Below are 13917 nucleotides of genomic sequence, written 5' to 3' on the forward strand. Positions count from 1 at the left end.
GAGGCCAGGAGTTTGAGACCGGCCTGGCCAACATGGTGAAACCCCATCTCTACTAAAAGTACAAAAACTAGCCAGGCATGGTGTCACATGCCTGTAATCCCAGCTACTCAGGAGGCTGAGGCAGGAGAATCCCTTGAACCCAGGAGGCGGAGGTTGCTGTGAGCTGAGATCACTCCACTGCACTCCAGCTTGAGCGACAGAGCAAGACTCTGTCAAAAAATAAAAATAAAAGATTTTTGAAATTGTACGCAGGCACTTTTGTTATTTTGAGTAGTTAATAAGGTGAGCAGTGTTTTTACTAATTCACTGTATTACTTCCCTATTTAATGTTTGTTAACTTAGTGGTGTTGCTATCTGTTTTTTTAATAGGTTATCGAGGACACCAAAGAGAAAAGAACCGTCATCCATCAGGCTATCAAATCTCTGTTTCCAGGATTAGAGACAAAAACAGAGGATAGGGAGGGGAAGAAATACATTGTAGCCTACCACGCAGCTGGGAAAAAGGCTTTGGCAAGTAGGTGTCTATGGGCAGCTTCTTCTGCCAGGCAGCCGTGAGCGGCAGGCCCGGCTCCTCGTTAGCCTTGCCTGTTCATGTTCAAGGGCTACTGTAGTGCTGCTCAGAGAACAATATTGATCACGTCCCTCCTTCAGAGAGGGTGAGTATTGTCACTTCAGATGCCAGTGCAGCCCAGCAGCCTGCCTGGCAAGGGGCATTAGGTCTTCTATGTGAGTAAAGATTTGCTGAAATTATAGTAGTGCCTGAGAGTCTTAGGAATTTGATATGTTCCCTGAAGAGCAGAGCATACTGAGTGGCAATTCAAGAAGAAAATAGAAGCATTATTGCTCATTCTGTGTTCTTCATGGAGGAAAGAAAGCTTTCAGATGAACAAAAAATGCTTGTCACCTATCCCAGTGGCACATTTTTTGCGAGGCCCCTATATATTTGTGTTTTTTTTTTTGGAGACAGAATCTCCCTCTGTCCCCCAGGCTGGAGTGCAGTGACACGATCTCAGCTCACTGCAACCTCCACCTCCCGGGCTCACGCCATTCTCCTGCCTCAGCCTCCCTAGTAGCTGGGACTACAGACACCCACCACCACACCTGGCAAATTTTTTTGTAGTTTTAGTAGAGACGGGATTTCACTGTGTTAGCCAGGATGGTCTCAATCTCCTGACCTCGTGATCTGCCTACCTTGGCCTCCCGAAGTGCTAGGATTACATGCGTGAGCCACCGCGCCCAGCCAAGGCCCCTATATTGAAAGAGGCTTATTTTTTGCCAGGCCCCTATATTGAAAGAGCTTTTGCTTTCCAACTGTATCTTCTTCAGTCACACATAAAAAATACAGAATATATGGAAAGACACCCTTTTGTCTCAGCCCATCTTTTGTCGTCTGTCATTCATTTGAAATGGGCATATTCCCAATGAGTGACCGATATTTATGTTCTAATAAATATCTGTGTTTTCTACAGCCACAAAAGTTTCTATTTGCATATAACCTTTCAGGAAAATTAGGTAATTTTTTTCTTTACCTACCAAATTGACAGATAAAATTTAAATGAAAATTACAACAAGAAAAAGTTACTTCCTTACCCTCCTCTCCTACCAGTGGTGACCTGTATTAATGAACAGTTATTCCCAGATATATATGTTGGGGCAAAATTCTAAGACCATATGACAAAAACCTGTTTGTTTATTAGGGCTCTGTCAGTATTCTTTTAGGTTAATTCAACAGTTAATACTGTGATGGATGAAGCCTTAATTGCTTATAACCATGTTTCTAGTGAAATGAGAGGGTGTAACAAAAAAGAGAACAGGAGAAAAGCTTAGCTGTGCCTGAAGAAATAATCTAGTCAAGTCAGCAAGTCTGGATAGTGCTATAGAATGAGATACCTAAGCAGTTCCGGAGGAAGAGGTGGGGATCAGAGGCCAGTTTTCAGTGAACACTGAAAAGAAAAGCCAGATGATGTGTCCTGGAACTGCTTGGGGCATGAGTTGTCAATTACTTTTTGCTTCACAAACAATGATGTGGTTGCTGTATGTTTCGTTAATGTCTAGGTCATGGTGTAAAATATCACTGGAGCAGCCTTTTCTCAGCCAAGGTTGTTCAAAGAGGAGTACGCCCAGTGGAAAGTGGTTTGAGCCACTGTTGGTTCAGTTCTCCCAAGGATAGTGTATAGGTAGTAATTACTCTAGATGGAGAGGAGAGGTGACTTGCTACAGACAGCGATGCCTTGGGGCACTTGGTCCTAATTCTGTCAGGGAACCCAGTTGGGAAGGCTGCCAGGGAGTTACTTTTTGTCAAGAAACAGCCCACGTTGGTCAGCAGTGCTGCCCATTATGAAGGCAGGAAGACAAGGCAAGGTCTTATTCTGCTTGGTGTGGTCGTGAGGAAGCAGATTGGAAAAAGCAAAAACTGTTTTTTTTGACAGGTGGCTTTTTGGAAGTAATAATCATTTCTTAGGATGCTAGGTTTTGTGAGAGGATGGAGGACATTTTCAGACCGAAGCAGCCATTACAGTCTTTCTACCCATCCCCTTCATTAAACACGGTGCCAGGTCTCTCATGTGGTGGTTTTATCCACGTTTTCTCTGCTTATGCCACACCTACCTTTCATTTTTTGTTGTTACAAAGTTTCCTTAAGATTCTACAAGTGAAGTGCTGAGCTGTAGAGCTGTGTCATGTGAACCACCCTTCCCCATTTTCCTTTGGGCACCTTCAGTAAGATAGGAATTTCTCACTTTAAAAAGAAGCAAGAAGGAAGTCAGATTGGATCAACCCCACTTGTAGAGAGAACCACACTTCTTGAGCTTGTGGTGTTGTGGCATTTATTCAAAGATGGACTAAATCTCTGCCATCTGAGCTGTTCTCTCCCACCTCCTCATGGAAGGCCACCCCTGGCCTGCATTCATCTTTTACAGACCCCACTCTTCCCAAGCTGAGAGTGGCCTAAAGTGAACACCCCTAGGAAAGGAAGAAGAGCTGGTATCCAGAGATTATTGTTCATGGCCCTCTACCAGTGACAGCTTGGCCTCCTGAGCCGTCTTGCCTAGCGTTTGAATGATTTAGCTTTTAAAGTATCATTACAAAGCTTTGTAATTTACAATTTTTTTTTAGCTGTATTACTACCAGATCCTGATATAAATTGTTATTGGTGGGTTATACATTATCTAGCAGATTCACAATATTCTTAACCTGAACTTTTCTCAGATAGAACTGTGCATCCTAAAACATAGATGTGGTAGATTCTAAATCATGGTGCCCAAACACCACAAATTACCAACTATTTAAACTCAGACATTATTTTATGTGTTCAGCCAGTCTCATAGGGCACATTGCTTTACCTACCAAAGTGTATATATGGTATTTTTTTGAAAATACTATCTAAACTATTATAACATTACTGATAATTTATATTTTGAGACAGATAGTATACATTCCAAATGCCTCTAAGAACATAATTGTTAAAGACTTTATGTAAAAAAAGAAAATTCAGCCATGTGATATGTATAGGTTCTCTATACTTTCTGAATTGAATTGTCCCCAGGAGGGATCCCTGTGTGTAGGAATCCATAGAGACTCAGAAGGAAGAGCCAGACAGGTACAAAGAAGCTCTCTGGGAAAGACTGGTATTATGGAATCCACAGGAATAGGGAATCGCAATAATCAGAGTGGTCAGTGGACTACCATTGCTTCCATTCCTGTAGCAATGGAAAATGCTACAGGTAGATCCAGCAAGATAATTACTCTGAAGCCTGTCTATCAGTTTAGCAACATGGAAGTTGTTGGTGTTTTTTCAGCAGAGCATTCTAGTGGAATGATGAGGTTGGAAACCAGTTTACACAGTAGGTCGAGATGGAAGGTAGTTTATACAGACTGCTTTTTTGAATAACCTGCAAAGAGGAGAAGAAGGGAACATGATTAAGGAGAGAGGAACATGGGTTAGGCTTTTAAGATGGAAGAGCTGTGAGTTATTTATATATGCAAGGGAGACAATGGAGGGCCGGGCGCAGTGGCTCACGCCTATAATCCCAGCACTTTGGGAGGCCGAGGCGGGCAGATCACTTGAGGCCTGGAGTTCCAGACCAGTCTGGCCAACATGGCAAAACCTTATCTGTATAAAAAGAAAAATGTATGTTTTCAAAAAAGAAAGAGACAACGGAGAGGGAAGGTGAAAATTCAGGGAGGAGAATAACAAACTAAAGGTAATGGGTGGAGTAGAATCCCTGAAAAAACTGAAGGTTGGTGTACAGGGGTGTGATGGTGGGAATGACCTTGAATAAGAAGGAAAGAATGTTCTGCATGCTACCCCATCTTTTCATCTTTCTCAGCTAGAAACATTTTTCCTTCCTTATTCATGGAGATCTCCGTGCTCAATAAATGAAACTTCCTGAACTTGGTTTCCCTTTTATCTGGTTTCCATTTCTGCTAGACTGGGACTGCCTTGTCAGGCCCTCAGAAGCTGGAAGCAGCCTTCTTCAAATAGGAATCGTATTACCCAGCTTGGGAATTCTGTGCATTTGCAGTATAAATCAGTGTCTCAAAAATGTCTGCAAGTTATTTTAAATTCACTCAAATTATAAAGCTAAGTATATGCTGCTTAGCATTCTTAGGGGGTGGAATTTTATAAAGTCACACAAATTGCCCAAAATAAATGGAGACTCATTGATTTTTCTGTTATTTAAAATATTTCCAGTTAATCAATGCATATACTTAACTATTTTTTATATTGAGTGCACTTAGAAAAAGAATACATACTTGTATCTGTTGTTTGCAAAGGAGATAATTGTATGCATGCTCAGTGCTTGGATTTGCTAAATAGAAGATGCATGCTTGTGAGCCAAAACTCATACTCTGTTGTCATGGTTTCTCTTAAGGTATAGCAGCATTTAGTTTTTGAGTCTTGTGGCTTCATTTATTTCTTGCCATTATACTTATTATGAATACTCTGAAGAGGTAGTTGAGAAAAATGTAGCTACACTTCCTCAGCTTTTATCACAAGTGTTTTTAAAGTTTTTATTATGGACATTTTCAAACTTGCAGACAAATAGAGGAAATAATATATGGAACCTATGTACCCATAAACCATCTTAAAGATTATCAACATTCTGTTGTTTTATTGATCTATTCTTCCTACTTTTTTTTCTTGCTGGAGCATTTTAAAGGAAATTCGACATAGCATGGCTTTTCACTCATAAATATTTAAGTATGTATTTGCCAGATGAGGACTGAAACCCCAAACTATTAACACATCCAAAAACATCAACAATAATTTCTTCCTATCACATACCTATTGCATATTTGGTTTTGCTGTATCTCAAAAATGTCTGTCTTATATACAGATGGCTTGTTCAAAGAATGTTAAAAACAAGGTCAGAACATTGCACTCATTGATAAGCCTCTTAAGTCATCTCTTAAATCTTTTTTAATCTGTAAAGAACTTAGCTGTTTTCTATAATATTTAACATTTTTCAAATTTAAAAGCCTTTATAATTCAATGCAAAAAATTCATGAAACCCGGAAAAGTACAAAGCAAAGCAATAATTACTTATAGTCTCACTATCAAAAGAAAAGATACAAATAGCATTTTGGTACATGTCCTCCCATATTTAAGAAAACAAATCTCTTTTTGGGGAAGCATTTACTATCCTTAAACCTTTTGCTTCAGGCCATGGGTACAGACAGTGCAGCTCTGAGGATGAACTAACATGCCCGTTGTGAAGGGATTGAGACAAGGAGGCTGTACCTGTAGGAGAGTTTTCTACTTGTTCACTGTTTGCCTCTAAAACATTCCATTGTTAATGTCTAAATCGCTGTTAACCCACCGTATAACTACCGGGTGCTGTAGAAGTCCTCAGTGTAAACTTATCATGCGATCATTTGCATGTTCACCTCTAAAGCACTTTAATATTATCAATTAAACATTGCTCTTTTGTGCTCTTTATGCTGTGCATTTGGACAGAGGTCAGAACTGCAGCAGGTAAGAGCATTTGGCGTTTCATGTAGATAAAGTGAAATGCCAAAGATTTTGTCACAAGTACTAAGTATAGACAACTTTGCTTAACTGATAATGAGCTGGAAGGAAAACCGAAAATGATATTCCTACTCAACAGTTTTCTGAAGAACTTGTGAGGAATTCACACCAAGAACTAAAGAAATACTTGTAATACTTTTCTGTCCAAGACAGAAAAAACTCACATATTTATCAAGAAGGAAGGGTGATTCACTAGGCATACATGCTATGGCAGTTTTCTGAAATGGTTTATGGATTCTTTTGTTCTTTTCATTGTAGCTTAAATCACTAACTTACCAAACAGTGCTTTTGCCTTGACAAAGCCAGGTATCGAAAGTACCAACTTCAGTACCAGCAGTATCTTAAGCCTCTGAAGATAAAGGATTCATGAGTTCATGAGAAAGGATTGTTTTTAAAAGAAGAGGACTCTTTCTAGGAATTGTTGTATGAAACATTTTTTCAGCTTTTCTTTCGTGGAGTTACAGTAATCAGATGAACTAGATGTATTGTTTAAGTAACAACTGCAGCTCTATGCCACAAAAGACTCATGAATGTTATTGTACAGTGTCTGTAAAGTGCAGTTTGGGCTTACATATTTTTCCCAAAGTACTTAAATAAAAATATACACACTTTGAGCAGCTTAAATCTAAATCATATATATGTATGTGTGTCTATATATATGTGTGTGTGTATATATGTATATATATACATGCATACTTTTTTTTTTTGTTTTTGAGACGGAGTCTCGCTCTTGTTGCCCAGGCTGGAGTGCAATGGCATGATCTTGGCTCACTGTAACCTCCGCCTCCCAGGTTCAAGCAGTTCTTTTGCTTCAGCCTCCAAAGTAGCTGAGATTACAGGCACCCGCCACAACGCCCAGCTAATTTTTGTATTTTTAGTAGAGACGGGGTTTTACCATGTTGGCTGAGCTGGTTTCAAACTCCTGATCTCAGGTGATCTGCCTGTCTCAGCCTCCTGAAGTGCTGGGATTACAGGCATGAACCACCGCACTCGGCCTAAATCTTAGATTTTTTAACACAGGATTGAACAGCTGAAGTAACACTAGCTGCTCAGAAGTTAGCATTTAACCTGGCTTAATTTTTTTATGTTCTGTTTTTTAATTTAAAATATTTTTCTTTTATTTATTTTTTGAGACAGGGTCTTGCTGTATCACCCAGGCTGGAGGGCCGTAGCATGATCTCGGTTCACTGCAGCCGCCACCCGCCGGTTTCAAGTGATCCTCCCACCTCAGCCATCTGAGTAGTTGGGACCACAGGTGTGCATCACCATGCCTGGCTATTTTTAGTGGAGATGGGTCTTGCCATGTTGCCCAGGCCAGTCTTGAACTCCTGAGCTCAAGCCATCTGTCTGCCTTGGCCTCCCAAAGTCCTGAGATTACAGATGTGAGCCACCGTGCCCAGCCACATTTTAGCTTTTTATTTTTAATATGGATAGATAATATTAAGTGTCCAATTATAGGAAATGTAATACCTCTAGTCCACACAGCTATAACCACTTAACCTATATTTCTTTATCAGACTAGAACTGATTTCCCACTCAAAGGTTCTATAGCGAAAAATGAGCTCTTACACATAACTTTTACTATGGTGTATATAACGTTAATTTTTTTGCTTTCAAGATCCAAGAAAACATTCTTGGCCAAAATCTAGGGGAAGTTACTGCCACTTTGTGCTATACAAGGAAAACAAAGATACCATGGATGCTATTAATGTACTCTCCAGATACTTAAGGTGAGTTACTGTTGTTGTGCCTATACAAAATCAAAGCAACAGAAATGTATATTCCTTTTTCCATGCTAATGGAAAAAGGAGCAGGAGGAGCACGGAAGCAAACGCTCCTCCCAATGATAGTTTTTCTTTCTTTTTTTTTTTAGACAGTCTCACTCTATCACTCAGACTGGAGTGAATGATGGTATGACCATGGCTCACTGCAGCCTTGACTTCCTGGGCTCAGGCATTCCTCCCACCTTACCCTCCCGAGTAGCTAGGATTACAGGCATATGCCACAATGCCAGGCTAATTTTATTAGGTTTTAAAGACAGAGTCTCACTATATTGCCCAGGCTGGTCTTGAACTGCTGTGCTCAAGCAGTCCTCACACTTCAGCCTCCCAAAGAATCACCGATTGGCCTAGCACAGTGTGGCTCACGCCTGTAATTCCAGCACTTTGGGAGGCCAAGGCGGCAGATCATGAGGTCAAGAGATAGAGACTATCCTGGCCAACATGGTGAAACCCCGTCTCTACTAAAAATACAAAAAATAGCTGGGCGTGGTGGCGTGCGCCTGTAGTCCCAGCTGCTCAGGAGGCTGAGGCAGGAGAATTGCTTGAATCTAGGAGGCAGGTTGCAGTGAGCCGAGATCGTACCATTGCACTCCAGCCTGGCAACAGAGCAAGACTCCGTCTCAAAAAAATAAATAAATAAATAAAACCACCGATCACGGATAGGAGGTGCCTTGTTTCCTTCAGGCATGAGCCACTGTGCCAGGCCGTGAGGATAGTTTTCTTAGGCAATGGATGAATTAATTTTTTTGACCCCCACATGCATAGTGCCAATAATTCAAGATGAAAATTCCATAAGTAAATGATTCGCATGCAGTTGAGAGTTACCAATCCGTGTGGCTGAAAATATAAAAATTAACTTTCTCTTTTGAAAGCCTATACTTTATCTTTGACGTGGTTGCAGAGGTTGGTTTTGCCAGACTGGTAGCTCTCAATTCCTGGAGACTGACTAAACCTGAGACCGGTCTGATTTTCTCACAGGAAGGTAAATATAGCAGAGACTGGATCTCTGGGGATCGGCAAGGTGCCAAAGCTTTTCTTAAAAATGGAAGTGGCTACACACCACAGCAAGTCTGTATGCTGTGGAAATTTGGTCTCCAATATATATATAACTCATTTTAAATATGGTAACAGTGTATTAGTTTGCTAGGACTTCTATAACAAAATACCACAGACCAGGTGGCTTAACAGAAATTAATTTTCTTTTTTTTTTTTTTTTTTTGAGACGGAGTCTCGCTCTGTCACCCAGGCTGGAGTGCAGTGGCGCAATCTCGGCTCACTGCAAGCTCCGCCTCCCGGGTTCACGCCATTCTCCGGCCTCAGCCTCCCGAGTAGCTGGGACTACAGGCGCCCGCCACTGCGCCCGGCTAATTTTTTTCTATTTTTAGTAGAGACGGGGTTTCACCGTGGTCTCGATCTCCTGACCTTGTGATCCGCCCGCCTTGGCCTTCCAAAGTGCTGGGATTACAGGCGTGAGCCACCGCGCCCGGCCCAGAAATTAATTTTCATATGCTTCTCAAGGCTAGCAGTCCCAAGCTCAAGGTGTCGGCAAGTTTGTTTTTTTTTTCCGGAAGCCTCTCTCCTTGGCTCACAGATGGCTGCCTTCTCACTGTGTCCTCATGTGGCATTTTCCCTGTGCACGCACACCCTGGTATCTCTGTGTGTCCGCATTTCCTCTTATGAGGACACTGGTCAGATTGGATTAGGGCCCACCCTAAACGGCCTCATTTTAACTGAATCACCTCTTTGAAGGCCCTATCTCCAAATACAGTCACATTCTGAGGTCCTGGGGGGGGTCAGAGCTTCAACATACTAATTTTGGGGGAGACACAGTTCAGCCCATAATACACAGTGCCCAATTAAGTAACATTTATTGTGCTGTATTTATTAACTCTCTGGGAGAGAGTCTGTGATACTACGCCTGTACCTGAGCCAAAGAGAACAGACTCTTCCTGACAGGAATAGATAGGTGGGGAGGGAGTTCGTCCGAGGTCGGGAGTTGAGGATTGCTCAGGGTTTAAGAAATGCTTCCTGACTTTCCTTCTCATATGGAACGGTTAAGTTTATAAAATACTTCTTAGTTAACTAGGTTACTTACATCTTCATATCAAAACTATTCAGATCCCAGCTTTAGCATTTCATTTGGCTTTTTTCGTTTTTTAATACAAAGCAATAGCAGCATTTTAGGAAAATTCACACAGTCACTTTTTAAAAATTGAAGATGAATTTTCATAGTGGTACATTATACCTCTAGAATGCATTTTTCTTTGTTTTCACTGCCTTATGTAATGAATTGCAGGTGATGGGTAGGAAGTGCGTTGTGGCCTTTTTTGTTGCTGGCTAGCCAAATCTTTGAACAGCATCAGTTATTTACTAATAGCTACAAATGTTTACACTACTAAGAAAGGAATTATTGACTGGGTGCAGTGGCTCACCCCTGTAATCCCAGCACTTTGGGAGGCCGAGGCGGGTGGATCACGTGAGGTCAGGCGTTCAAGACCAGCCTGGCCAACATGGTGAAACCCCGTCTCTATTAAAAATACAAAAAATTAGCCAGATGCAGTTATACCTGTAGTCCCAGCTACTTGGGAGGCTGAGGCAGAATTGCTTGAACCTGGGAGGCAGAGGTTGCAGGGAGCCGAGATTTGTGCCCCTGCACTCCAGCCTGAGTGACAGAGAGAGACTGTCTCAAAAAAAAAAAAAAAAAAAGTTGGCCATCATTTACTTTTTTTTTTTTTAAAGAGACCAGGTCTCAGTATGTCACCCAGGCAGGTGTGTAGTGTGCAGTGGCTGTTCACAGGCATCATCATAGTGTACGGCAGCCTTGAACTCTGAGTGCAGACAGTCCTCCCCCCTCAGGCCTCCCCAGTAACTGGGACTGTAGGTGCATGCCACCACACCTGGCTATCATTTACTTTTCTAGCTTGCATATGAATTTATGTTGTTTTCATAGATTTTTTTTTTCTTTTTTTGAGATGGAGTCTCACTCTGTGGCCCAGGCCGGAGTGCAGCAGTGTGATCTCGGCTCACTGCAACCTCAGCCTCCTGAGTTCAAGCAATTCCCCTGTCTCAGCCTCCCGAGTAGCTGGGACTACAGGTGCACACCACCACACCCAGCTAATTTTTGTATTTTTAGTAGAGATGGGGTTTCACCATATTGGTCAGGCTGGTTTTGAACTCTTAACCTCGGGTGATCCACCCGCTTTGGCCTCTCAAAAAGTGCTGGGATTGTAGACATGAGCCCCTGCACCTAGCCTCCCTGGATTCATGTTAAAATAAGTTTCTCTTCATTCTTCTCTTACTGTGTTACGATTTTAAGTATGTTTATATTAAAACTTGAATTATGGCCGGGCGCGGTGGCTCAAGCCTGTAATCCCAGCACTTTGGGAGGCCGAGACGGGCGGATCACGAGGTCAGGAGATCGAGACCATCCTGGCTAATATGGTGAAACCCCGTCTCTACTAAAAATACAAAAAAAAAAAAAAAACTAGCCGGGCGAGGTGGTGGGCGCCTGTAGTCCCAGCTACTCGGGAGGCTGAGGCAGGAGAATGGCGTAAACCCGGGAGGCGGAGCTTGCAGTGAGCTGAGATCCGGCCACTGCACTCCAGCCTGGGCGACAAAGCGAGACTCCGTCTCAAAAAAAAAAAAAAAAAAACTTGAATTATGAGAATCAGGGTCCTTATGATATTATGGTATGTGACTTCAGATGATCTTGTTTCTCTCTTACCAGAGTCAAGCCAAATATATTCTCCTACATGGGAACCAAAGATAAAAGGGCTATAACAGTTCAAGAGATTGCTGTTCTCAAGTAAGTAGAGAGCACGTAACAGGATTTATACTGTAAAAATCCTGGCACTGCTTTTCAAAATTCTCAAATTTACTTTGGGGGTTTCTCTCTTTTAACTTTAGATGGTGCTTCTGCCTGTTTAAAAATTACTTTTCATTTTGTTTTTTTTCTTCTTCTTATCTATGAAACGTGTATTATTTGTGTAATTTTTATTTTATTTATTTATTTTTTTGAGACAGAGTTTCGCTCTTTTTGCCCAGACTGGAGTGCAATGGCGCAATCTCGGCTCACCACAACCTCCGCCTCCCGGGTTCAAGCGATTCTCCTGCCTCAGCCTCCTGAGTAGCTGGGATTACAGGCATGCGCCACCACCCCGGCTAATTTTGTATTTTTAGTAGAGATGGGGTTTCTCCATGTTGGTCAGGCTGATCTTGAATTCCCGACCTCAGGTAATCCACCTGCCTCAGCCTCCCAAAGTGCTGGGATTACAGGCGTGAGCCACCGCGCCCAGCCTGTAATTTTTAAAGAATTTTTTTTGGTAAAGCCAAGAGAATAAATGCTTCTATCTCTCTTTTGTTCATTCATTGTTAAATATAACTGTTATTTAAAATTACAAAACAGTGAACATGCTGTTTTGTTGTACACTCGAGATCTGCAGATAAAAATGATGGTCTGTGTTTTTGAAGCAATTATAATTAGTGGAATAGGCAGACATGTAAATCACAACTTCTCCTGCAGTGAGATAAATGTTGATGAAATAGAGATATACTTTGGATGTTAATGTATGCCTGTCAACAAGCATAGGACTTGATGTGGAGGGAACACAGGAAAGCTTTCATAGAAAATGGAATGCTGAGTTTTTAGTTCAAGGCTTCTCATCCTCTGCAGTGTTGCCCTTTGGGGCTGGATAATTCTTTGTCGTGGTGACTGTCCTGTGCGTTGCAGGATGTTTTGCAGCATCCCTAGCCTCTACCCACTATGTAGCAGTAGCAACTCCTTGCCCACTTATGGTAGCAAAGAATGTCTCTAGGCATTGTCAGATATTCCCTGAGGGCCAGAATTGCCCTTAATTGGGAACCACTGCTCTAGATTCTAGAAGGATGAGTAGAGATTTCCTGGGGCTGGGTAGGATTTAGGGTTGTTTTTTCCAAACCAAAAAAGCAGTTTAAGAAAAGACATTGGAAAGCATATTTGGTACCTGGCATGTACTTTAGTTTTTGAGGAGCATAGCAAGAAATAAGGATCTAGGAGTTAGGCAGGACATACATCCTGAAGGGCCTATTAGGTCAGGTTGAGGATCTTTGCCTCGACCTTAATCTAAACGGGGAGTGATGTATAGAGGCTGGATTACGGATCGCGGGTGGAGCAAGACGTGCGAAACTAGAGACCAGGGCTTTTGTCATATTCTGGGGAGGGAGAATAAGAGTCTGAGCCCAGTTAGTCACAGTGAAGGTAAAAGAGAAAGGATAAATTTAATAGCTGTACTGTGTCAGACACATTTAGGCTGTCATATTAGTATACCTCCAGAGGCAAGGAATGGTGGGAGAGAGAAATAACATAGGGGCAAGGAAACTTCTAGAGGTGGTGGATGCATTGTCCTTAATATGGTAATGGTTTCATGGGCTTATACACATGTCAAAACTTGTACATTTTAAATGTGTACAGTTTATGTCAATCATACTGCAATTAAAAATGAAGTATGCTATGTTTGCTACCTCTACTTAAATCATGTATTTGTTTTGGTTTCTCGGATTTTTTTTTTTTTTTTAGACAGAGTCTTGGTCTGTCATCCAGGCTGGAGTGCAATGGTGGGATCGTGGCTCACTGCAACCTCCGCCTTCCCAGTTCAAGTGATTCTCCTGCCTCAGCCTCCCAAGTAGCTGGGACTACAGGCATGTACCAGTGCACCTGGCTGATTTTTATATTTTTAGTAGAGATGGGGCTTTGCCATGTTGGCCAGGCTGGTCTTGAACTCCTGACCTCAGGCGATCCACCCAGCTCAGCCTCCCGAAGTGTTGGGATTATAGGCATTAGCCACCATACCCAGCCCAGATATTTATTTTGAATTTTCTCATCTTTTTATAAAGAATTTGTGGTGGTATCTCCTGTTTACTCCATAGTCCCCTACAATTGGGCTTCTTTCCCACCACTTTTCTGATTCGCCTGAAATAATGTAGTTGTTGAACTGGTTGCATCCTAATATTTATTCCATTTCTTTTTCTTCCTTGACCTTGGGACAGTGGCATGATGTCATAAAAGCAGTCATCTCACCATTGCTTTTACTGGTGGTGTGTACAAATATTGAAGCATTTGAAAGAGAG

The 13917-nt window shown here is 41.8% G+C and overlaps 1 protein-coding gene across 7 annotated transcripts in view; it reads left to right on the forward strand.

Moving 5' to 3' along the window:
* Positions 1-13917, forward strand: part of LOC105475330 (pseudouridine synthase 7) — a 78282-nt gene that overhangs the window by 20478 nt on the left and 43887 nt on the right. For 6 of the 7 annotated variants that reach the window (XM_011730488.3, XM_011730487.3, XM_071094717.1 and 3 more), the window contains 4 exons: positions 370-514; positions 5960-5977; positions 7650-7761; positions 11540-11617. In XM_011730488.3, the coding sequence (XP_011728790.1) occupies positions 370-514; positions 5960-5977; positions 7650-7761; positions 11540-11617 (353 nt within the window). The remainder of the gene's footprint in view (positions 1-369; positions 515-5959; positions 5978-7649; positions 7762-11539; positions 11618-13917) is intronic. The other variant, XM_011730486.3, reaches the window with a different exon arrangement.

The sequence above is a fragment of the Macaca nemestrina genome, chromosome 4 (genome assembly GCF_043159975.1).
Source record: "Macaca nemestrina isolate mMacNem1 chromosome 4, mMacNem.hap1, whole genome shotgun sequence".
NCBI lineage: Eukaryota > Metazoa > Chordata > Mammalia > Primates > Cercopithecidae > Macaca > Macaca nemestrina.